The following is a 26,409-nucleotide window of genomic DNA, read 5'->3' on the forward strand; positions in this document are numbered from 1 at the left end:
GAGCACCAGAGGGGCCAACGTAGCTGACGTAGAGGCTCAGTGAGTTGACGTAGGGCCTCCTGGGGCTGATGCAGGCCAAGATAGGCTAACATAGTGCCAGCGCTGGGTTAGGAGAGGCTGACGTAGTCCAGATTGGGTAGACGCTGGGATTTTTGGGGTAGATTGGTGTTGAGTAGCTGCTGGAAGGATTATCCGAGGTTTCAGCCAGTAGATTTGTCAGAAACCGAGAGGTATTACTGCTAAGGAAATTCTCTATTGGGTAGGCCAGTTTCGGCACTCAGATTGTACTCTGATATTGCTTAATAAGAAAACCCTCAGATAGCTGCACCGGTTTTTCCACATTGGGTTTTTCCGGGGACATTAGTCCAAAAATAATGTTGTCATGTGGTGTGTTTGTTCTTATTTCTTTTAGCTGCTGATCTGTAATATGTTGAGCATGTACTGGTGTTTATTTTCAGTGTTTACTTTGTAAATAACTTGTTAAGGAAAAATAACAAGTAGGTAGGAATAAATCAGATAAAGTGCATGGAGGGTTCCTAACTAAGTAAACTTAGAAACTTCAACACTTGAGAGGGTATTCACTGCTATATCATTTGCATCATGCTCTCTTCCCTGGAGCCCCGAGCAGTTATAAAAGAAAAATCAATAAAAGGCAAAATGCATATGAAAAAGGGTGGGAAAACAAAGGTTGGGGTAACTCATGTACCACGATTTCTCCCTCCTACATCTATACACCCAAGAGTGGGCTTTCCTCATCGTAGCTACCCTTGTACCATGGCATGTGGCTTGGAGCCTTCCCCTGATGCCCCACTCTATTCCATCATTATATCACATGCAACTAGCCATAGGATGGATGTACCATGGATCTGTCACTCCCTTAGAGGTTGAAACCACCTAATAGGATCCTTGATTAACCTCTCTCTTGAACTTGGGGACACGTGTACACCCTAAAGCCCATTATGGAAGGGCATGCCACTATGAAATGCCCACTTGGTTCCATGATTTGTAAGCTCATTTGCTAAATTACACTAATGATTTGTTATACTGGAAGGTGAAGAGATGCACTGGATCTTATACAGGATTGTAGTGTTGATTTGGGGTAGCATCAAATGTGTTCTAGCCACGAAAATTGGTGGAGAGGCTAAAAAACATGAGATCTCCAATACCCAAAAAGGGTTTGGGCAGATTCTAAACAGTTTGGGAGATATTAAAATAATTAATATTTTTAATGGAGTCCCTAAGTCTAAACTTCAGGAAAATAAAATATTAATGTGAATTAATATAAAACTGTGTTAGAATGGTCCAAGAGGCATGGATCAAGCCAGATGTAATCTAAGTCATTGATTAGGGACTTAATCTCGACTATTGATTTGTCAACGAGAAAAGTATAAGAGGAGACTTGAGGGTCACTTGGAGAATACACCAGAGTGATCAGTCATTCTATTCTCTAGAGCGGGGTTTGCTAAGAGAGATAGAATCAGTGATCAGCAGCGAGGGGCAGTGAATACAGAAGTAGAGAGGCAGAGAGACAGTACCGGGAGGACCAGTGCAGAAGCCGAAGAGAGGGACGCAAAAGCAGCCAAGGGTTCACGCAGAGGCAGCCAGGAGCTGCGCAGTGCCTCAGAGGACTAGCATAGGTGACACAGAGGGCCATAGGTCTGACGTAGTGCCTCCAAAGGCTGACATAGGCCAAGCCAGAGTGACGTTGGGCTAACATTGGGCCAGAGAGAGGCTGATGCAGTCCCTAGAGGCTGACGCTGGGGTTTCATGGGGCAGATTGGAGCTATGGAGCTGCCAGAGTGTTTATTCAGGGTTTCAGCCGGAATATCTGCTTCCGAGTAGAGAGGTACTACTGTCGAGATTTTTCTCTGTTGGTTGAGCCAGATTTTGCACCCAGATTGTATTCTAAAACTGCTTAATAAATCAAACCCGCAGATAGCAATTTTCCCGCATGGGGTTTTTCTGGGAACATTAGTCCAAAAACAATGGTGTCACTTGTGTGCTTGTTTCTATTTCCTTCAATTGATGATCTGTAATGTGTTGAGCATGTACTTGTATTTATTTCCAATATTTACATGGTAAATAACTTGTTAATTAACAGAACAAGTAGGTAGGAATAAATCAGTAAAGTGCATGAAGGGTTTCTAACGGGTCAGACTTAGAAATTCCAACATGGTATTAGAGTGTGGTTGCAGATCACAGGAGAACTGAGGACATCAACCAAACAGAGCAGCAGCAGCAGAAAACAATTGTCCCGAGTGACAAAAGTTGTTCCTAGCAGAGTAGCAGCAAGGAAGGGGTGACACAGTGCTTGCATCATCAAGATTTAGCTAGGAAGAGGCAGCATAGAGGCTAAGGGAGGCAAAGGCAGGCTCACGCAGAGACACGCAAAGGCCAGGAGGGCTGACGCATTTAGCTGAGGAGGCTAATTTGCTGGTGCTGGGATTGCGCAGAGCCTAGGAGCTCTAACCTTCAGTTTGTTGGATTTTTAGCCAAGGAATCCAGATCAATGTTGCAGTTGCACAGACGATCAGAAGGGGGCATCTCGACATTGGCAGAAGGGTTTCCAAGAGGGAAATCGAGGCTCAAAGGAGTCATACCAAGAACTTCCAGGAGGGAAGTAGAGGAGCAGCAAAATGGCACTACACAGAGTATGAGACCAGGACAGACTGGACGAAGCCTCAAACTTCGTAGTCTGAAAGGCCTGAATCTTATCTGTACTAGACAGGAATCGTGTCAAGCACTTCGCCTTGAGGACGATAGCTATCCTAGTTGACCCGGCTGATAACAATAGGTACGAGGATGCAATGGCGAGGGCTAAAAGTATCATCCTTGATGGGGTCAAGGATCAGATAGTACCACATATTGCCAAGAAGAACACGGCAAAGGAGATGTGGGAGGCCCTGACCAAGTTGTATTAGCATACTTCCATGCAGAGGAAGATGCTACTAGAAAATTCGCTGCAGTCGTACTAGATGAAGAAGGGAGAACAGATCGACCCACTCCTCGGTCGATTGAAGGAGATCCGGGAACAGTTGACTTCCATAGGGGCAACGTTGAATCCAGAATTGATGGTGAGAACAGCCCTAAACGCAGTCTTAGAAGACTGGGAGGTGTTTGTCCAGAGCATACTGGGCAGAGCAACCCTTCCAGATTGGGAGGAAATGTGGGTTTCTCTTCGCCAAGAAGAGATCAAAAGGCTGAGCAAGGCGGGAAGCAGTTGTAAGGGGATCAGAATCAAGGAGGAGGAGGAAGATGTTGCCCTAGCATCGGAGTGAAAGCAGGAGAAACTGAAGAAGAAGGACCTCCCAAAGGTCAAATGCTTCCACTGTGGAGAGTTGGGTCATTATGCGACCCAGTGTCCAAGGAAGAAGAGTAAGGGAGAGGCCTCCGAGACCAAGGCAGCACTAACAAGGGCAGAGAAGGAAGTGGAGACAAACGATGACTGTGCCATGAGTGCACACATGCCACTTTAGAAGAAGTGGGGAGACATCGAGCTGTAGTCAGGAGGACAACAAGCGATGAGGGACAGGATCCTAGAGGTACCCAGCCTCTTGGATTAGACCTTGCTACGGGAGCCCCAAAGAGGAGTAGAAATATTGGCAATGTCAGTAGAGATGGATGCAGATGGAGTGACAGAGGGAGCTACAATGCAGGATTCCCAGGACAGCGCAAGGCTAGCAGGCTGCAACAGTGCGAGAGCCACGAGAGTGTTGCACTAGTGCAGGATGGCACATAGAGGTGTGAAATGGTGCGAGATGGACAGAGTTGTTGCAGCAACGCAGAGGTCAGAGAGGGAGCACTTGTCAGTGACAGAGGGAGCTTCAGCATCAGGAGTGTTTCTAGCCTAATGAAGATGTCAGAGTTGGGAGATCAGTTACTTACTTCTCAGTAACTGAGTTGCAATGCAGCAGTTAGCAGTGGTAGTGCTATGGGCAGCACGATGCAGCATGATGAGAAGTGTTGCAGTGCAGCAGTTAGCAGTGGTAGTGCTATGGGCAGCACGATGTAGCATGATGAGAAGGGTTGCACTGCAGATGCAATAGTGGCAGTGGCAGAACCATGGGCAGCACCACGGATGCAGCAGCAGTAGTGGCAGGGCCATGGGTAGCAGTACAAGATGCATCAGTGCAGAGGATGTTGGGCAGCAGACCTAGCATCAGCACAGGGACCGATGCCGAATGATCAGAGTGATGCTCAGTGAAGAGTATTACTAGAGCACAGTCCTCGCTAAGAGGGAATGTTGATTTTGGGTAGCATCGGATGTGCTCTAACCACGAAAATTGGTGGAGACGCTATGGCACATGAGATCTCCAATACCTAGAAAGCGTTTGGGCAGATTCTAAACAGTTTGGGAGATATTAAAATAATTAATATTGTTAATGGAGTCCCTAAGTCTAAACTTAGGGAAAATAAAATATTAATGTGAATTAATATAAAACTGTGTTAGAATGGTCCAAAAGGCATGGATCAAGCCAGATCTAATCGTAGCCGCTGATTAGGGACTTAATCTCGGTCGTTGATTTGTTAACGAGAAAAGTATAAGAGGAGGCTTGAGGGTCACTTGGAGAATACACCAGAGTGATCAGTCATTCTCTTCTCTAGAGTGGGGTTTGGTAAAAGAGATAGAATCAGTGATCAGCAGTGAGGTGCAGTGAATACAGAAGCAGAGAGGCAGAGAGACAGTACCAGGAGGATTAGCATAGACACCGGAGAGAGGGACGCAGAAGCAGCCAAGGGTTCACGCAAAGCCAGCCAGGAGCTGCGCAGTGCCTCAAGAGGGCCAGCATGGGTGACACAAAGGGCCATAGGGCTGACACAGTGCCTCTAGAGGCTGACGCAGGCCAAGCCAAAGTGACGTTGGGCTAACATTGGGCCAGAGAGAGGCTGACGCAATCCCTAGAGGCTGATGTTGGGGTTTCGTGGAGCAGATTGGAGCTGTGGAGCTGCCAGAGTGTTTATCCAGGGTTTCAGCCGGAATATCTGCTTCTAGGTAGAGAGGTACTATTGCTGAGATTTTTCTCTATTGGGTGAGCCAGATTTGGCACCTAGATTGTATTCTGAAACTGCTTAATAAATCAAACCCTCAAATAGCTGCACTGGTTTTCCCGCATTGGGTTTTTCCAGGGACATTAGTCCAAAAACAACAGTGCTACTTGTGTGCTTGTTTCTATTTCCTTTAGTTGATGATCTGTAATGTGTTGAGCATGTACTTGTATTTATTTCCAGTATTTTCATGGTAAATAACTTGTTAATTAAGAGAACAAGTAGGTAGGAATAAATCGGTATAGTGCATGAAGGGTTTCTAACGTTTCAGACTTAGGAATTCCAACATGTAAGTGGGTCTTCATCTTGGGGTTTGGTCTCCCTATATGGGGTCCAAGCCCTCTTGAGGGTCTTATTGTTGTTTCTAGGGTGTGCGTTGAGAGCCATGGGCCTCCACTATAGCAGAGAGTAGATTGCCATGCCATGGGATCCTTCAGCCCTTGCAGATGGGATACATGCCTATTTGATTCAGTTGGAGACCCGTGAGGAAGGTTTTGTGATCCCATAGCCACATTGGGGCACCACGGGTCATTTGCTTGGGGATCAAGGGGCCAACCCCTTCATCACTATTTTTGGAGCCCTTCCATTCATTTTGGCACATATTGGACTTCACTAGGCCTTTCAAATGGCCCTCCTAGCGATTGTATTACCTATTCGGCCCTCTTGAGAGACTTATTTTTCATATTATAGAGCTATTTGGTGGGCTTGTCACCAAAGGATGTTATTTTGTACATTATTTTATTATTAGGGATAGCATTAGGCCCAATTAGGCAAATCGAATCCCATAGAGGATCATATATATTGATGAGAGGATCATTTCATTCCTCATCATCACTTATATTTGTATCTCTCTCTTCTTGAGAATTTCGTACTACCTTTTGATGAACGAATTGGAGATCAATTGATGCATTTTGATGTTTGGATATTTGTTATTTATCTTGGAGCTTCATTCTTACAAGTATAATGCATGGATATAATCTTCATGTCATGTAAGTGCTTTGTTTTATGCAAAAATTTACATGCTTATTGTCTAATGTATGGAATGCTACTACTATGGTTATTTTGTGCCCTAATTGTGATGTGAAATCCTTAAAAACTTGGTAATCCTGGCTTGTTGCATATGTTATTCACTTTTGGCAAGAAGATCGAAACATTCCTAGGGGTGGGTTGACTCTTTGCACCTTGAAACTCCATTACTTGGCAAATCAAAGTATAAATCCTTGTTGCTGGCATGCAGCTGCCTTTCTAGGGCATGCGAAGTTGTAATAGGAATCCTTGATGAAGCAAAATCCCTAATCAAAATCACTTTGACTCCAGTCTCCTCAATTGGCAAGGCACTGGTCTACAAGTCCTTGGTGATCACCATACTTTCACCTCCTTTCTCAAATTTTTCTGCCCTAACCCTAGACGGCTTATCTAGGGCTTCCAACGATTTCCAATCTAGCCATTTGTTTGCCCAGCGAGCTAGTGAGGAGTTGCAATGGGGTGTCCTACACATGCCCTCCAAGTTTCAAGTCAATCCTACGATCGGTTTGTGAGATACACAAAGCCCTAGCTCCCTATTCGTTTAGCCCTTGGTCCTTCTAGGTTGGCAGCCTTCAAAGGGATCTATTTTTCTAGAAAACTCAAAGGAATTTTATTTGTTTTGATCCCTTCTTCTCCCCATGCTTGGTCTAGACCTTTGTTTGAAGTTTCACCAGGAACCCTAGACTTTGCTTGGGTCCATTTGGGCTTCTTTGTGGTCTCATACCTTCATCATTCATTATTTCACGAAGGCCACTTAGAAACCTTCTTCTCTAAGGAATCTTAGTTCTAGGGCATTCCCTATCAAGCAATATCTCTAATCCCTAGGTTTGGGCCTCCTTTGAGCCTTTCTTGGAGAGCCCCACACATTTCTTCTAAGGCAAGAAAGCCCATAATTTGAGCTTCTCCTGTGAATGGGCTCTTGAAATCACTATCTATCCCATCATTGACTTACCACTCAATGATTTCCTTCATATCGGGACTCCTCCAATCGGTGAAAGTCCGTAAAGAGCAAGGGACATCAACTGAGGTGATAGTGGGTCCTTGTCCCATTTTTTCCACTTCGTCTAGTAGTTGCCCCTTTTGAAACCCCTCCTAGGACCCCTACTAGATTGAGTGTCAACAGAGTCAAAGATCAAAGTTTCATGACTCATGCTTGCATTTGTGAAAGCCAAAAATTTTGTTGAAGAATTTCTAACCTCAACTTCAATCCGAACCCATTGAGCTTGTTTCAGGGATCGAATCACCTCAGGAGAAGTCAAAGAAGGCCAAAGCCCTATAACCTCAGGCTGAAAATCTCATAGCTTCAGATACAGCTTCAAAGGTCCGAATTATCTCATCTTGCATTACTAAGGTGACAATGGTAGCTGATACAATTGTTTCCCTTAATCTAGAGGGATTAGTGAGGCTTTGCAATAGAGTACTAGATTTTACAATAACATGGACAATGTCAAACATTCTTAACAATGAAAAAACAGCCTTAGAGGACAGCACTCCATTAGTGGATGCATCTAGCATTTCTACAAATATTTTATTCAAGGGTTATTGAGAATGAAACCTATATAATTAGGTGTCATCTCATTTGCAAGAGGTGATTTCCTGTGGAGGAGGAGAACCCTAAACCATTGTTTGTATGTCAAAGTGCACCTTTATCATTGCTCTTTCTGCACCCCCATTGTCCATCTTCCCCCATTTGAAGGCATTAATATTTATATTAAATTAAATTAAATTAGGTTGAAATGGGAGAGGAAACAAAACATGATTATATTTGTTTGAAATTTCCAACACTAGTCTTACTATATTGGAGTGAAAATTACTCATGTTTTAAATTTCAAGATAACATTAACCGATAACATTAACCAGGGATGGAATTAAAATTCACAGGACTATATTTCCTCCTCTTGCTCATATTTAATTTATTTCAATGAGTTTTGTTGTCCTGTGAAATTCCCATGACTTAATAGAATTAAAGAGAGATCAGGTGGAAAATTTCTTAACTTTTCTGAGTAATCATGTAGCAAAAATAGAATAACTATCTCATGCATCAATAGATAATTTTTCAGATTCTCCAAAATTTCTTGCCATCTACATTGGAGGATCATCAAAATCATTACAATTCTCAAGAAAAAATAAAAAACTGGACTAGAAATCAAAGTCACTTTTCTGAACCTTTCAGATATTTTGTTATAGAAAATCTCGCATATTTAGCTTATGGAAGAATGGTACTTGAAATTTTAGGAAATTGTGATGGACTAACAGAAAAACATCACAATTACAGATTGACTCCACTCCTATGAATGCACATAAAGTTAAATGAAACTTTCTTCCTCAAATATTGGAAGCATTGTGCCCCACAAAACAGCATATACGAGAAATTTCTGATTAAAATCATTGCATGTGTAAGGTAAAACACAACTTGGATACTATTTGATGACATAAAACAATGACAGATAAAAGACCTGGAATTCCCCAAAGAAGCTTGTATGTCGGTCTCAAATTTTCTTCATCAAATTCCACGCATGCATTCTCAAACCTGTCATTACTGTTAAGAAAAGAAATATTCTGTGCCAAATTAATTATTGAGCTAAATGAGTATACTGAAGAAAAATTCCAAACATGATGAAATAGCAATTATTGTTTTAGAAGGAATAATGCTTCAGTAGTAAATTGTTTATTTGCAACGACTACAGAAAATGTCATAACATTTTTCTTTGTTTTTGGATATATATATATATATATATATATATATATATATATTGAGGGACACAAGAAAGGTCAAAACAGCTAGAATCTCACCCAAAATTTCCAAGCACCAGCAAGTTGCAAACAACAGAAAATTACATTTAATTTTGTTTTGATAAAATGCTTTATATCTGTTAGCATTCAAAAGATATTACACGCATTCTGTGAAAATTCCAAACTGGAATCCTATTGCAGCAACTGGAAATTATTCTCCTAATTGTTAATTTAATTTAACAATTTATTTGTTGTTTGCTACGACAAATACGGAATAGATCACACTGCAATCTACACAAAAAAAACTACAGAAGAATAAATGCTGGAAGAAATGTTAGCACACATACATAAAAATAATACAATTATTTTTGGACAAAAGACTCAGGAAAAACCCAACTTGGGAAAACCGATACTGCAGCTTAGGGTTTTATTATTAAGCAGCAGTGAAACAATCTGAGTACAATCTGGATTGCGAATACTGACAATCCTGCAGAGAAAACACTGGAAAAAATCTAGTGAGGAAATTTTCTCACCCCACAGGCAAATCCGAGCTCTAACCTCAGCTCCAAGTGAGTCGTCCAAACTAGCTCTGCGCAACTACTGTGTTACCCTAATGCAGTTCCTTCTGCACTCAGTCTGGAACAGCCTCTCCTCAAGCCGTCTAGTCTGCTGTTGTTTGGGAAAATGTCTCTCCTGGCCTTTGGAACCTCTGTCCAGCTTCTGGCACTGAAAATCGACTTTCCCCAGTAGAATCAAAACTGCCTCTAGAGGCTACTACGTTGCCCCATCGTCAGCCTCTCTGTGGCTCTTTTGCCTCCCTACAAATGCACTCACCGGATCTGGAAATCTTCCTCCAGCTTCACTGTCTCTGCCCCTCTCTCACTATTTTGATCTCTAGCTCCCTCTCGGCAAATTATTGTTGCTACTCTGGAAATTGATCTGCTCATAAATCGAACCTCACAAGTGTCTTCTCCATCACCACATCGATCTCCTCTCATAATCCTCTGTTGGAGCACCAATGGCCAAGATTAAAACTTAATCAATGGCTAGGATCATTTCTGGATCGATCAGTGTGAGTTTCTAGATCATTCATGCCTTGACTTAATTAATATTGATTAATTAACCATATTCCATATGTTCAGACTTGGGAAATATTTAAAAACTCGATAATAATCTAATTAACTCATTTCTAGGCGGAATTTCCACAAACGATTTCCGAGTTTTGGAGATCTCATGTATTCTAGCTTCTCCACAAAATTTCAAGGCTAGAACACATCTGATGCTACAAAAACTAACACTCCCTCTTAGCGAGGAATGTGTTCTAGTGCTACTGCACACCCTGTAGCAGCACCCTGTCTCTGCATCATCTCCTATCACACTGCTGATGTTTGGCCATACTACCCACCAACCACTGCACAACTCTCATATATGTTGCATCTGTGTTGCTGTTGACACTGCCATACTGCCCACCAACCACTGCACAACTCTGGTATATGTTGCATTTGTGCTACTGCTGACACTGCCATATTGCTGCTAACATTGCAATTCCCTCTCATCTGTTGTTGCTGCAACTGCAACAACTGCAACTGAAAAGCAACCAAAATACTTAATCAATTGTGATCCATATAATGCATCTATCACCCGAGTCTCTAATTGCTACTAGTATCTACACTGTCACTGAAGAATTTGCATTGCTGCTAACTTTGCACTACTGCCAACTCAATGTTGTGCTCCTCAGCATCTGACTCCTACTAGTCTTTGCATCTTTCACTCTGGTATTTGACTGCATGAACTGTCACTGATCCATCCTGCTACTGAATACTGTGGGCCCCCATAGCATGGTATTGATCCATGAGGTGGACTCCTCAAGGATCCTACCCAATCTCTGTAGCTCTATGGGGCTACAGCACCAAATCTCCCCACCGCACTCGTGGAGGTATATCAGCAAACATGGCGAAGTCTTCCTCCAGCCTGAAGGAAAGCTTATCGATCTCTGTTGAAGCTGTCTGTTGGTCCTACTTCTCCTGCTTGTCCTTCTTCTTAAGAGGACACTGGGTATTGTAGTGACCAAGCTCACCACACCTGAAGCACTTGACCTTTGACATGTCCTTCTCTGTCTTCCTCTGCTCCCCTTGTCCCTGACTGGGACCCTTCGATGTGAGGGCCGCATTCTCCTCCTCCTTCACCACTTTCGATCTGCTACTGCTGCCACTGATCGAGCTCTTCAATAGAGCTCATCTCAACTCCTCCTATTGCAGATCGGCCCACATCCTATCCCATCTTGGCAAGGTATCTCTGCCCAAGATACTTTGGATGAATACCTGCCACTCCTCTGAGACATTGTTTAGTGCCAACCAAACTAGCTCTGTGGGTTGAGGCATTGCCCCAACAGCTACAAATTGGTCCCGGATCAGCTAAATCTTGGTGAGGAAGGGGTCTATGCCTTCCCACTTTTGCATCCTAACACACCTCAGCTTCTCCTCTAAGTACAACTTTCGCTGCGCAGAAGTACCTTGGTACAATGTAGAGAGAGCATCCCACATCCCTTTGGCAGTATCTTTTCCAGCTATGTGTGAAACAACATGATCTCGAACACCATCTAGGTTCAAACGTTTCGCATATGTCGTCTCCTTTCTATACTCCTTCAATTGATCTGCGTCCTGGGGAACTGCTACCACTGCATCGATATACATTTTCAAGCCAAACTCATCTAGAAGGAAGGACATCCTTGCCTTCCAGATGGCATGGTTGGAAGCCCAATCCAACCTGCCCTGATCAAGAAGCCCAGCAGTGGCCATCTCAACAAAATGTCAAAAACCTCCTCTTTCCTTCTGCTCAAGGATTCGCACTCCCTTCTAGAGTGAAAAGATCTGCTCACAACGACTGTTGATCTGCAAGGAAAAATTGAAGTTCTTGAGACTAGAAGTTCCCTGAGGAAATTTTCCCTTTGTGTGTGCTCTTCTCTCTTCCACCCCGACGCTGGCTTTGCTCTAGCGAACTGCTGCAAAGACCACTTTGTCCAATTAGAGATCTGCTCAACGAAAAATTTGAGCTACTCCCTCTGCCTCTGGAATCACTCGATCTAGAAAGATTGAATTTTTCTGCCCCACTCAAAAAAATCGAACGTCCTCAAGTAATTCGGCCTCCTAATAGAATGACTGTGCTGCCCTTGGAAATTTCGGCCTGCTGCCCACATTGAGCAGCGAAATTCCTTCTCTTTTTGCCTCTGAGCTCTCCAGCGGATCAACTGCTCTCTGATACCATGTGAAAATTCCAAATTGGAATCCTATTGCAGCATTGGAAATTATTCTCCTAATTGTTAATTTAAATTAACAATTTATTTGTTGTTTGCTACGACAAATACTTAATAGATCACACTGCAATCTACACAAATAAAACTACGGAAGAATAAACGCTGCAAGAAATGGTAGCACACACACAAAAATAACACAGTTATTTTTGAAAGAAAGTCCTTGGAAAAACCCAACTTAAGAAAATCGGTGCAGCAACTAAGGGTTTTATTATTAAGCGGCAGTAAAATAATTTGAGTACACCCTAGATGTCGAATACTGGCAATCCTACAAAGAAAATACTGGCAAAAATCTAGTGGGGAAATTTCCTCACCCACAAGCAAATCCGGGCTCTAACCTCAGCTCTAAGTGAATCGTCCAAACTAGCTATGTGCAGCTATTGCATCACCTTAGCATAGTTCCTTTTGCACTCATTGTGGAACAGCATCTCCTCAAGCCATCTAGTCTACTATTGTATGGGAAATTGTCTCTCCTGGCCTCGGGAACTTCTGTACAGCTTCTGGCACTGAAACTCGGCTTTCCTCGGCAGAATCAAAACTGCCTCTAGAGGCTACTGCGTTGCCCCAGTGTCTACCTCTCTGTGGCTCTTCTGCCTCTCTGCAAATGCACTCACCGGATCTGGAAATCTTCCTCCAGCTTCTCTATATTTGCCCCTCTCTCACTGCTTCGATCTTTAGCTCTCTCTCCGGCAACTGACTACGGCTACTCTGGAAATCGATCTGCTCAAAATCGAACCTCATAAGTGTTGGAGCACCAACGACCAAGATCAAAACTTAATCAATGGCTAGGATCATTTCTAGATTGATATGTGTGAGTTTCTAGATCATTCACACCTTGACTTAATTAATACTGATTAATTAACCATATTCCCTAAGTTTAGACTTAGGAAATATTTAAAAACTGGTTAATAATCTAATTAAGTCATTTCTAGGCAGAATTTCCACAAACGATTTTGGATTTTGGAGATCTCATGTATTCTAGCTTCTCCACAAAATTTCAAGGCTAGAAAACATCCGATGCTACAAAAAATAACACATTCTGCAAAAATGAGCCATAAAAACAACCACACAAGCTATAGATGGAAGGCCAAAACCATATCCAATCTAAACATTCCAGAAAAATCCAATACACAAGGAAGAAACCAATCAACAGACCACCTAGCTAGAGTCATCAAACTATTCAAGGCATTATAGGGCACTGTTAAGCCCTAGATTTGCACCCTTGTAAATATAAGGGTTAATGACCAGCACATTTCATTAGGTTGGAGGTTTATAACATATTAAGATATAGCTTTGCTTGAGCCAAGGGTTTGTTCCCATGAAGTTACAATTATAATATTGATTTAGTGATGCTATGGTTGTTTAGATACAGAATTGCATCAGATTGCAGAGTGTTGCTATTTTTAACAGTGCCCCAGTGCCTCTATTTTTTAGGAGACATGGTTTGAGGACTCACACATTAGTTGTGATGGTATATTTGAGATCCTTCTGAGCCCATGATTTCGATGAGCTAAATTCAAGCAATATGTGAGATAGGACTAATTTTCGTAGGAGTTTGTTATGAATAAAATATATATAGAATAATATAAAATGTATACAATAAATAATGATTAAATAACTAGTAATTAATTTAATGAAGAGGTATTTCCCTAAGGACATGACCATTGGTGAAGAGGTACCTTCCTAGGGTATATAAGCAAGCCCTCATTCTCATTTTTAATCATCTCATATCTCATATTTTCAGTACATTTCTTAGATAAATATATATTATCCTATCATGGATATTTACATATACCAGATCTTTGAGTATTTTGTTGTGTATACGAACCTTTTTCGTTACATTGGTATCAAATTTGTTCGATCCTGTAATAACCCTTCCAAACCTTATATTAAAAACTGATTTGATAAACTTTATACTAAAAATAATTATGAATAAAACCTTGTTATAAATATAAAGTTTAAACTTATAAATATATATATATATATATAAATATTAAACATCATGATATTAAAGTTTATATTAAAAGGGGATATAAAATATCAAACCTTACGTAAAGAGGAAACGCAAGCATGACATATGAGTAAAGTACAATATCTGATTCTGAAATGCATGCGGAGGCGTGTCAGGAGGAAGAAGAGCGGTGGCCGTAAGCAGGAGGGTGGCCACCGCCAAGCCTGCCATTATAAAATCACTAATCTGAACCGATCACGGGGGGGAAAAAGAAACGGAGAAAGGAAGGCAGGAGCTGAAATTAGGAGTTCAGACCAGAGGACTAAGAATTACCAGTGGAAGAGCTTTAACCGGCCTGAGGTTCTGGGCACGGGGGCAGTAAGCTTCTGCGAGTAGCTTACTGGATTGAGCAGCCATCTGCTCAATCTGGCTGGGAGGAATTGGTTTCCCGGAAATTGGATCAAATTAGCCACAACATCAGCAACGACACCAGTTCAGTAGCAGAATCAACTGCAGTTAAGGTAAGTACAAATTTAAAATCTTTAGTTTTCCTGTAATTCAGTTCTGGTTATTGTAAATGGTCATTACAGATCCTCTGGCCACTCCACCGCTGCACAGAGTCGTGTTCTCCGATCCAGGTCTTTGACCGTCAAATTCGTCAACATTGTTGGCGTTGAAGCATTTAGCTACAAGAATTTGGAGATTCTCCATCTTGCCATTATGCCCTTGGCCATTAAAACCAAAAAAAATAAGAAAAAATAAGAAAAAATCAACATATATTGAAAAGAAATAAAAACTTTAAAATACAAAAAAGGAAAAAAAATCATTCAAAAAATCAAGCAAACACAAAAAGAAAATAATTATTAAAATATATATATATATATATATATATATATATAATTAAAAATATATTCAAAAAAAATTAAAAAGGAAATTTATAAATAAATAAATAAAAAGTTATATAAAACAAAAAAATAATAAAAAATACGAAAAAAAAAAAACAAATAAATATATTTGGAAAAAAATTATATAAAAAAACAAAAAAAATATATATATATATATAAAAATTATTAAAAATTAAAATTAAAAGAAAAAAGTAAAATAAAATAAGAAGTATATTTAAAAAAAATAAAAAATTAATATCCAAAAAATAAAAAATAGAAAGAAGTTGTCTAACCTAGCTAACAGGCCACCACGAACACAGCAGAGCCCGAGAAACACAGCCACTGTTACATTCTCACCGTCGTCGGGCTTCTCAACCTAGCCAAGGTTCTCACTGTTGTCGGATTTTCTCTGAGCCGCATGTAAACCAAAGGTCGAATTATCCTTCAAGTTTTTGTTGGATGCTTGCTCGAGCCTCAGAAGAGAAATAGTGCTTGTGCTTATTTTTCTTCCACTGCATTTGTATTCGTCCATACATAGCCGTACACAGCGCAGGCTATCTACGCAAATTGCCACCGATTTTTGTACAGTACAACAGGGACAGCTCACAGCGCCACCAGCCAATGCAGTTGTGAGTCCTGAAGACGACGCTATGAAATTTTCCAGATTTTTTTTCACCATTTCTGCTGAATCAGAGTCATCCAATCTATGCTCTTGCTCGAAAACATTATTGGAAGCAAAGGTCTAGATAGAGACAAGTGGAACGGTACGGTGCTTGGCCAAGAAGTCGACTGGATTCAAATCTAATTTTATTAAAGAAGCAGTTTGAGGTATCGTAAAAGTGAAAAAGGGAATTGTATTTTAAGAAATTTGCAAGCCTTTCAAACAGGATGATGACTTAGCATATGTGATGTTTCCCATTTGCATCAGAGCATTGGGACTTATGATGACTTGAGTAGATGATACATGTCCCAGAGCATCCCCAGGATCAACGACGCTAATCTTTTGTGACCTAGCACATAGGATTCTTAACGATTGCAATGTTGGACCCAGTCTCCCCCCAAACTGGCCTTGATACTACCTGATGGACAGGCCATGATTCAGAGCCCAGATGAGGATGGTCTTCCATGAGATTACTAGGGAGGGCGTCTTGCACCTCATAAAGCCCTAACACTGGAGAGAGGAGGCCTTGCATTGACCATTAGAGTCCCATGGAGATGACATGATGACACCCCAGCTAGATTTGGGATCCCTAAGGATGATTTGAGGTGTATTTAAAGCGCACTCCTCATATGATGGATGATATTGGCACGTAAACACATTTTCAGCCTTCATCTCACTATGGCATGACATTTGGAGCCCAATAAGGGCATGACATTAGCATTTATGAGGCTTACGGCTCACACGTGTGGGCATTTATGGCATGTTTTAACATTGTGCTAGTGGGTTGGCTTGTAGCCCAAGGTTTACTTATTGTCAAACTTGTTTTAGTGGCTTCTTAAGCTAAAATTGATTGAGGTACACCTCATATAAATAGAGGTCACCTCACATTTGTTTCTCAACATCACTTGTGGAGTATTTCAAACTAACTAGAGGATTTCGGCCTAGTTGTTGTGACTTGTATTCTTGTGCAGATGTGATCTATTGTGGATAACTTTGCTTTTGGAGACTAGCTCTTGTTTTGGAGACGTCACTTTGGGATAATAAAGGACTTGTTCATGCATATCTTGTGAGTATTGTTATTGTTGATTATCTTTTTAATGGTTATTGCATGGAATAATTGTTGCTAGGGTTCTATTCTCTTGTTAAATTGAATATGTTTATATGGAGACTTGGTAAAGTATTGCATGTTTAAACTATAGGATGTATGACATCCCTTGAATATCTTCAAGTAAGCTCTCTTCATGATTTATCCCCTCATAAAGTGATATCTAGGGTTTTCCTTGCCCTTACTCCATACTATGGTTTGATATCTCCATAAGTAGGTTTCCCTTGGACTCCATCAAGCAAGGAACAAGTATTGGCATCCACATAGGTGATCATACATCATTGAAAATCTTTCTAAATATATTTCTCTCTCTCTTTTACATTTTCGGCCCTTCAAGGCAAGCTATTAAGCAAGGGCATAGGACCGAATTCAACTAGGAGGAGTGCATTAGCTTGTTGAGAGGTCATACATGTGGATTGAGTCTCATTGCATCAAAATCTCGCCTTTTCCAACGTTAATTTTACCTCCTTAAGACTGACGTCACAAGCCCTAGGCAATTTTGCCCAAGGGAAACCCTAACCTAGCATTAGGCTTCAACTTAGGGCATTTTGAAGGTTTGTGGCTCCTTTAGTTGATCATATCAATCTTTCACAAGCATTTTCTTGGCCTTATGCATGCTAGTAAGCCATTATCCTTGATTATTCATTAAACCCTAGCTCATAAGTGCCTTTGATAGGCCTCTTGAAGTGCACGTTTTTCCTTGTCTTTGTTGAGTTGAGCCTTTTCCTTAGTTTGAGTGCCTTCCTTGAGCCTACATAGAATACCTATTGGGTGACCAGGAAGCCTCCCTTGTGGTGAAAATCCACTAAAGAGCAGGAGGTGGTGTGCTGTGGTGACAATGGGCCTCCAACTCGTTGTTGTCTCCTGGTTTGGCTCTCATCTTGTGAGCCCCTCACAAGACCTGCTAGATTGTGAGGCAACAGGTTCCACTGGCCTATTTTGGTCAATGTTGGACAATAACATAATTTATTTCTGTCTGTCTGCAAGGCAACTAATCGTGATCACTTTATTTGCATATTGCATGACCTTAACTTGAACAGCATATTGCTTGAGTGCTGCTGGGAGATAGCCTAGGATTTATAGTTGCAGCTAGCCAGATTTGAACCTGGGCCTCATGCAGGTAATCATTACATTGTTTTCTCCCTTGTTAAAGAGCAAGCTGACACCCACCCTTGGTTTGTAAAATGAGTGAGACTCTTGTCTGAACAGTCCACATCACTCCAGCAAAGAGTAAATGTTATAGGAACATAGGGTGTGTTGTCTACCATTGAACATGCCAAGAGTCAGTGCTCATTGAAAGAGGTGTGTTTCTCCAAGTACATAAACCATTGTATAGTGGATTGGTCTTCCAAATATTGAGAAATCCTGTTGCAAAGGTCAATTTCTATATGTTTATTTTTGAATATGACACCCATAAGATTGCTTTGCCAATTAACAAAAATCCAGGTAGAAGTTACAAGAAAATTTACAAAGCTTTCTGAAGGCACAATATACATTATTCATATTTCATCAGTGATAGAGAATAACTCAAAAGGAACATATACCTTAATTTCTGTCACCATAAAAGTACACTGAAACGTAATGTTATCTATTTGCAATAGGGTGAAATTTCAGATAACCTGTACTTCAGTGTTTTCAACTCCCCTTGATGAGTTGTTGCTATTGTCAATAGAGAACCACTGTCAGCAAATGACTCCAGCAGTGATATACCCAATGCTGCTCCTTCCAAGGGGTTCGTCCCTGCACCTACCTATAAACATTGAACGTATGACTTCGTCAACACCAAAGAGTGATCACTAATCACCAGTACCTCGGATGAGAGGAAATAATGTCATTATCAGTTAGGTTTCATGACCACTTCCTCCAGTTTACTAATGTAAATGATATCTAATTCTCCATATACTTACAGCTGGTAATATCATATGGAAATATATAAGATCATTCACTTTCTTTTCCTTCACAGTTTTTACCAATTTTCTTAGTTTCTAATTCCTTTATGACCCAATCCTTTTCATATTCCTAGTTTTACATCAACATTCTTATCTTAGTAATATGCTAAAAAAAAACTGAATTTCTACACAGATAAAAGGGCAAAGAAAACATGACATTACTGTCATTGTTCATTTTCTTAAATTATGGTCAATGTTATTAAATATTAAGTCAGTATATCTCTCATCATAGTCATGGCCAAATCAACAGTTATGATATCTTGTCTTAAAGGCAATTTGAGTATATGGTTGGGAAACAAATGGAAGACAAAAAATTATCAGCTATAAAAGGGACTTAGGGTATTCAGAGGCCAAAGGTGCTCAAAGAAAACTGTAGCTTTCCCATGAAACAATCGACCACAGTAGCATCACTAGCATGTCGAAAGCACATCAAACCATTGAACTGAAGAAGCCATGCAAGGCCATTTAATATAAAGAAATCACCTGACTTGCCTAACAGATCAGATATCTACCATGTGGTGTCCAGGGTCACCTAATCTTCCAGTTCTCACAATAAAGTTATAAACCTATCATATGATGGTAGAGCTCTCTATCTCAAAGGGTTCTAGAGTTATTTTATGTGAAACATTTTACAGTTCTTATCCAGACAGTAAAGTCACACAAAAGAATAATATTACCTAGAGAAGAGGAGCTATTTCCTGACCAAGGTCCAAGTAAGGAGAGTTACAATTTAACATGAATAAAAATAAAAACATAGTAGGAAACACCAAACCTTAATGAACATCAATCTGAGTGCCATTTTCCCTATCCAAATAACAACAAAAGAACAGGCATGATTATGGAAATACTCATAAAGAAATAAAGAAGAAAAGAGCAAGCACCAGTGCAGACAGAGTAATGATATATAAGCTAAGATAAGATAATTTTATTAATATCTAACCATAAATAGGTCAGTTGCTGCAAAATCTGGCAGGCCCTGGGGAGGGAAACTCTACAAAATATAAATTAGACCACGAAGCAACAATGGGATAGTGGCCCACTGTCACCATAGCCAAACCCCCCTGCTCTTTACGGAATTTCACCGATGGGAAGAGTCCCAATAGGAGAGAGACCACTTATAATAGATATTCTAGGATCAATGTGTGAAATGATCTCACAAGCAAGTCTTCAAGAAAGACACAATTTAGGCTCAAGGCTTCAAAAACAAGCAATTTGCTTTCTACGAAGAGATGTACAAACAAGGGCACAAGAACTAGGGTTTTATAGATTTGATGAGTGTTGGAGCAACTCAAGGTCAAGGCAAGGAGAAAAGGTTTCTTGTAATGTATGTTAGCTAAGCCAAGGCTCATGAAACCTTCAATAAAGTACTTGAGGGAAGAAAGACTAGGGTTTCCCTTTGAGGGCAAACACCTAGGGCAAAAGAATTTATAGATGAAATTGGAGTGGATGCCCACCAAAACGATAAGTTTTGTGGCAAACCCTATCCTCTTGATGTTTAGGCTCTCCAACCACCAAAATACCTCTTCCCTAGAATTTCACCCTAAGCCCTAGTTTTCTACCATAGCATTGAAAGGACTGAAATTTAGAGGGAAGAAAAGTGAATTAAACTAAGAGATGATCACCAAACAACTTGACTAGTGCCTTGTCTGTTGAGAAATGTTACTAGTATCGATCTTCATAATTGTACTTGAGTCATGATATAATGTATTTGTCTTGTAAAGGAAAAAATATTTAAGCATGGGTTTCATGCTTTGTTTATTTTATTTCTAGGTCAAAAGCACTCATTGAGTGCTCTAGGGTTTGTGTCTTGAGTCAAAGTCAAAGTCATAGATCCTTCTTGGTCTTTGCATGTCAAGAAAGAAAATAAATTTTAATGTAAATGGCCCATATAATCCTCGTCCACCAAGTTGGCCTCAAAGAACAACTTCGAGCTACTATTTATACCCATGCATTCGACCTATTGAGGAAGAGATACATATAACTCATTCGATTTGCAACTTGAAGTAAGAAAGAAGTGTGTGTTACATAAAGGAGAGTCTATTCTATGAAAAGAAGTAAAGGAAGCCAAGCGAAGGAGAATAGAAGGTCTGAAATTTGCTATCCTCTGCCACACGTGCTAGATTGTTGAAGTGTTACAAGGACGAAAAGTATAGGAATGAGTTAAGAGACCGAAAATTGCAGAAGAAGGAAGAGAGGGACCAAAATTCTAGTTGACATGATGTTTTCCTTGACTTGATATTTGAAAGTTTGACTTCTTCATGGGAGGCTAGCTTGGTGGATGGAGGAAAGTCTTTGTCTTGGTCAAAAGGTCTAGGTTGTCTCATTTGACTTGATTCTAAAGAAGAGAAAAAGAATTTCTGGGTTTTCCCCTAGAAGAGGGGTTTTGCCCTGACTGACTACCTATAGCTTGTGTCCCCTTTGTTGTTTGTGATCTTCATTGTTTGGCATTTGTCTTGATAATAAGAACATAATAATTGGAAAGAAAAACTAATAAGAAATATCACAAGAAAGTGTCAAAGAAAGAGAAATCAAATTAATAAAAACCCTAACTATACTGCCATAAGGATTTATCAACATGGTATCAGAGCTAAGGTCAAGAAGCATTGGCAGCTGGAAGATCATTGTTGTTCATAGGCTAAATAAAGGATTGATTATGCACCTGAAGTAGTCGAGTTCAAGAAGTCTTGGCTAAAGTGTCAAAGAAGACTATTTTTAGGTCTGTTTTGTCTCTGTTTTAGGAATGAATAGGAGCAGAAGCTAATCACAGGCTTAAAGAATAGAAATATGAATGGTTTTTTGGTATAACTTCCTCAAAGAAAAAAGTCGAGATCCTTAAAAAAGAAAGCGAAGTTCTATGTATGGAAATAAGGGTCTAAATTTACCTCAATTACAAAGGTTTTGTGCATCGTTACAGAGGTGACTGAACCACAAGATTAAAATATCCATTGTGGACTAAAAGAAGTCCCCATATCAAGTAAAGTGTCTTGAAGAAGTCCCCATATCAAGCATACATCAATCCTTGATAAACACTGTAGCAAACTTTTGTGTTGAAGAAGATAAAGTCCGCATTCTTTTGGCAAAAGGACCAGCCTTGTTGTCAAAGATAGTGAAGAAAGAATTCAGTCCATAATCTATCTTTGAAGAAAGGAAGATCCCGTTGAGCAAGCAGTCTACAACAGTAAAGAAGAAATCGTTCAACTGTCTTGCTCCAACATGTGGAAGAAGCCTTGAATATTTCAACAAAAGTCAAGTAAGTATTATTTGTTCTTTATGTCTTAATCATCTAACAATATGTCTTTAGTTTGCAAGGAGAGCAATAAGCTCAATGGAACATCAATCATTCAATCATGAAATACAAATGCATGTTATGTATAGAATGTTCATTTGAGTCTAACATAAAATGTTTTAGGGTTTGGTTACTTATATGATTCTAGGGTTGGCAAGTTTTCATTATGATGACAATTGGGATTATAAATCCTAGATAGAACATATGGAAACCCTTATCCTAATTCTCTTGTTCCTTCTAAGAAACGCTAACTCATGATATCTAGGGTTTGTAGGTATATTTCAATCCTTTGTGAAAATAAAACTGAATAATGTCTAGTTTTTGCTATGTTAGGATTTGTACTCAAAATCCCTAGGAATTCTTCCTCCAAAAGGTAACACAAATCATCACGCTATTGTACTTGCATGTTTTTGGGTGTGCTTGTCAATAAATGTTGCAAGTATATAAAGAAATGTTGATCTTATGTGAAAGGGAGCTCTTCAATAAGAAGCCCTACAAGGTTTGTAAAAGAAACAACTCAAGGTATGTATAAAAGTACAAGATTTGTAGTAGGTCTTCTTCATTAAAGGAACGATCATTTTTAAATTTGATTTGTGTTACGGAGTCTTTCACGTCTAGGGTTGCTATAGAATCATTACGATTCTATATTGTTAGGGTATTTAATCTCTATATTGAATTTACCCTTATCATACTATCTACCTTTTGTTCACTTTGGTAAAACCCTAATCTTTAGGGTTCACTATGAAAACCCTAACCTTTTTTATGTTTAGCGTTTTTGATGTTTTGATGAAACCCTAGCCTTTTAGGGTTTGTTGTTAAAGTCCAAAATATATGATGAAACCCTAGAACTTTAGGATTTGATGAATTACAGTTTATGACAAAACCCTTGCAATAGTCAATGTAAGATCCTAGGAATGAAACCCTAAGTTTCTATGCTCATTGCTTATGTTTGATTGAAACCCTAGCTTGACTGAGTTGTATATCTAGCATTAAAGTTTTGATATTTATGGTTTACGACAAAAACCCTAGTAGAGATTGATATAAGGCATGATAATGAAACCCTAGATGTAATAATGTTTGGCTATGATTGAAACACTAACTTGATTTAGTTGTTGATATCTAAGGTTTTAGTCTTGATGATGGAATCTAGGGTTTGTGACAAAAACCTTAGCAAAAATGATTGTGAAAGTCTAGGGCATGAAAGGTGTAAACCTTGTTAATTGTAAACCTAGCTAGGTTCAGGTTTTGATATCTAAAGTCTAATTTATTTTGCTCCCATAATGATGACATGTTATCCCTATATTGATAAAGTTGACTTCATGCTCTATATTTGTACTTGGTTGAACTTGTTAAATATTTGTAGGTACATAGTCTTTAAGATGTTGAAGACGCTTACCTACCTCATACTTGAAGATGATGTTGAGCATGATGAAAAGAGGTTAGAGAATCCTTGAATTACTACTGCAACAAACTAATATTACTTCTCCTACTTGTTAATCTATGCGAGTTATTTATTGTGTTCTACTGTAAATATCGAAGTAAATACAACTGTAGCCTTCAGAGCTTAAAATTATATGCGGAAACAAGAATCTGAGTAAGAAAGAAATAACACAGACAAGTGACACCATTATTTTTGGACCAATGTCCCTAGAAAAACCCAATGTGGGAAAACCGGTGCAGCAACTGAGGGTTTGTATTATTAAGTAGTAATTTCTTAATACAATCTTTGGATGCCTTGCTGGCTATCCAATACAGAGAATCTGACTAACTGAGAGATGAGTGAAATATACCTCACACTATCACTGGCGATCCAGCACTAATCCAGCCACTGAATAGCTAGCCCCTAGTTGCCTCTACACAGTTTCTGCGCAATCACTGTGTCACAGCTTCTGGGGAGCGCATCACTCCTTTGGCTGATCGATTTCCCTTTGGAAATTTGACCTTCTGCCCTTCTGGTTTCACACCCCGGCTTTTGGCTCTAAAACTCAATTCTCTAGCAAATTTCGGATCTCCTCTCAGGCTCTGTGTGGCCCTATGCTGCCCAGCGTGGCTCTGCACTGCCTCTTCTGGATCTCTCTCTGCCTTCTCTGTGATGTATCCCTGAATCAGGAAACTCTCCAACCGGAAACTATCTCTGCCCCTCACTGCAAGAAATCACCTCGATCACTTCTCCGACAACTGTTGCGTTGCTCTCTTCAGAAATCAATCTCTTGATTTCTTACTCGATGTGTCTTCCAAATGCCCATCAAGCCTGTTCTTATAATCTTCTCGTTGAGTAACCAACGGCCCAGATTAGATTCTAATCAATGGCTTAGATCATTTTGGCTTGATCCTCGTCTTCTTCTAGAAGTTTCACCCCCAGTTTGATTAATACCCTTTAATTATTTTAATTTCCTAAGTTTAGACTTAGGCACCCATTAAAAATAATTAATTATTTTAATAAAACCTTCTCCGGGTGGAATTTCCCAAAACGATTTATGGGTATTCTAGAATACATGTGTCCTAGCCTCCCTGCAAATTTTGAGGCTTAGAGCACATCTGATGCTACCAGAAATCAACACTTCCTCTTAGCGAGGAATGTGCTCTAGTAATGCAACCTACTGAAGTATCAGCCAGACTCTGTAACATCCCCCCATGCACTGCTCATGTCTGACATCTCTGCCCACCAACTACTGCGCAAAGGTTGCATCTGTGCTGTTGTTGGCCCTGCCACTGCCAATGTTGCATCTGTGCTGTTGCTGGCCCTGCCACTGCCAATGCTGCATCTGCAATGCAGTCCTCTCCAACTGTTGTTGTTGCCTTCTATAACATCTGCAACGAAAAAAGCATCCAAAATACTGAATAGGTGTTCAGCATGATGCATCTGTTATTGAGTTCTGACTGTTGCTCATCTCTACGCTAACCCTTTGAAGCCTCTGCGTTGCTGCTAACTCTGCACTGTGCCAACTGCACTGCTACCAACTCTACTCTGCGCTGCTCAGTCTCTAGCGCTCCTAGCCACTGCAACTATCACTCCGACACTCCTCTGCACCAACTGACACAGTCCATCCTGCTACTTCTGATATGGGCTCCCGTAGCAAGGTATTGATCCAAGAGGTGGACTCCTCAAGGATCCTACCCATCTGCAGTTCTTTCGAACTATAGTACTAGATCACCCCACCTCTCCCCTGGAGGTATCTGGGCAATCATGGCAAACTCCTCCTCCTCAATCTTTGCGGTTGCAGCCTACGAATCATGTTTCTCGTCCTTGTCCTTCTTCTTGAGAGGACACTATGTAGCGTAGTGACCAAATTCACCGTGTTGTCGCGCGAATTGGCACGACAACGCTCGGACCGGGGGCTGTCACTCTGATCCCCGATCCCCCCGTTTAAGCCTGTCTCCCGCGGCTAAGGGGGGTAGACCCTGTGAGGTGATGAGACCAACTGTCGACCAGTTGGTTGGGAGACACGAGATACGATAATAAAAGCACTCGATGGATTTGATTAATTTAACAGACCAGTGCCTTAAGAGATTGTTATTAAAACAATTACTTGTTAGATGATATAAAAAGATGGACCATGAACCAATAATCATCTATCATCAGCTAAAAACACAATGCTCTTAGAATGACAAAAAAAAACGATATCCAGCAGCTAAAAATTTGAAAAGATGAATGCTTTAAATCACCACGAGAATCATAAACCATCAACCAGATATCAATTTCGCATCTCGGCTTGAAAACTTTAGATCTCAGCAATAAAGATATAACGTGAAAGCAACTGAAATCTGGCAAAAATAATATTCCAAAATTTTAATATTTTTTCAAATTTTTTTTTTATTTTTTTTTTTTTGGTGATTTTCGATATTATGGAAATTAAAAAATCTTAAAAAAAAAAAAAATCCTAAAAACTAAATTCTAATCATTAAAAATAAAACTAAAAATATATTTTTTCATTTTTTATTTTTTTTATTCAAAAATCAAAAAAACTAAAACAAAAATTAAAATCTAATTAAAGCTAAACTAAACATTCATATGAAAGCCTAAATCTAAAATCTAAATCCTAAAGGTATATACATAAACATTAATTAAAAAATAAAACAAAATTTATAATCTACAGAAATAAACTAAAGTAAAACTAAATCTAAACAATTAACTATACAAACATAAACCTAAATATTAAAATCTATTGTAAATCATAAATCAAAACTATACAAAACTTTAACTAAACTAAAAATAAATTAAAATCTAATACAAATAAATCTACGCTAACTATGACTAACCAAGCCAAATCCGAAAAAAACAAAAAATATAAAAACGTAAACATATATCCTATGCATATATATCAAATAACCACAGCGTAAACCAAAATATTTGAGTTCACTGGTCTGCACATTAAACTCACGCAGACAGAAAAGGAAAACGACGCAGCTGATCGGAAAGGGAGCCAAGGAAACCTAGCCGTCGGAAAACAGAAAACG

General features: G+C 39.8%; 1 protein-coding gene across 4 annotated transcripts in view; it reads right to left on the reverse strand.

Annotated features, from left to right (window-relative positions):
- Nucleotides 1-26,409, reverse strand: part of LOC149218265 (uncharacterized) — a 503,060-nt gene that overhangs the window by 238,178 nt on the left and 238,473 nt on the right. For all 4 annotated transcript variants that reach the window (XM_089383876.1, XM_089383877.1, XM_089383874.1 and 1 more), the window contains 2 exons: nt 18,336-18,466; nt 8,529-8,611 (listed from right to left, as the gene is read on the reverse strand). In XM_089383876.1, coding sequence (XP_089240002.1) covers nt 8,529-8,611; nt 18,336-18,466 — 214 coding nt within the window. The remainder of the gene's footprint in view (nt 1-8,528; nt 8,612-18,335; nt 18,467-26,409) is intronic.

Source organism: Pinus tabuliformis, chromosome Q, assembly GCF_031772625.1.
Source record: "Pinus tabuliformis cultivar Carrire ecotype Pingquan chromosome Q, CPIR1, whole genome shotgun sequence".
NCBI lineage: Eukaryota > Viridiplantae > Streptophyta > Pinopsida > Pinales > Pinaceae > Pinus > Pinus tabuliformis.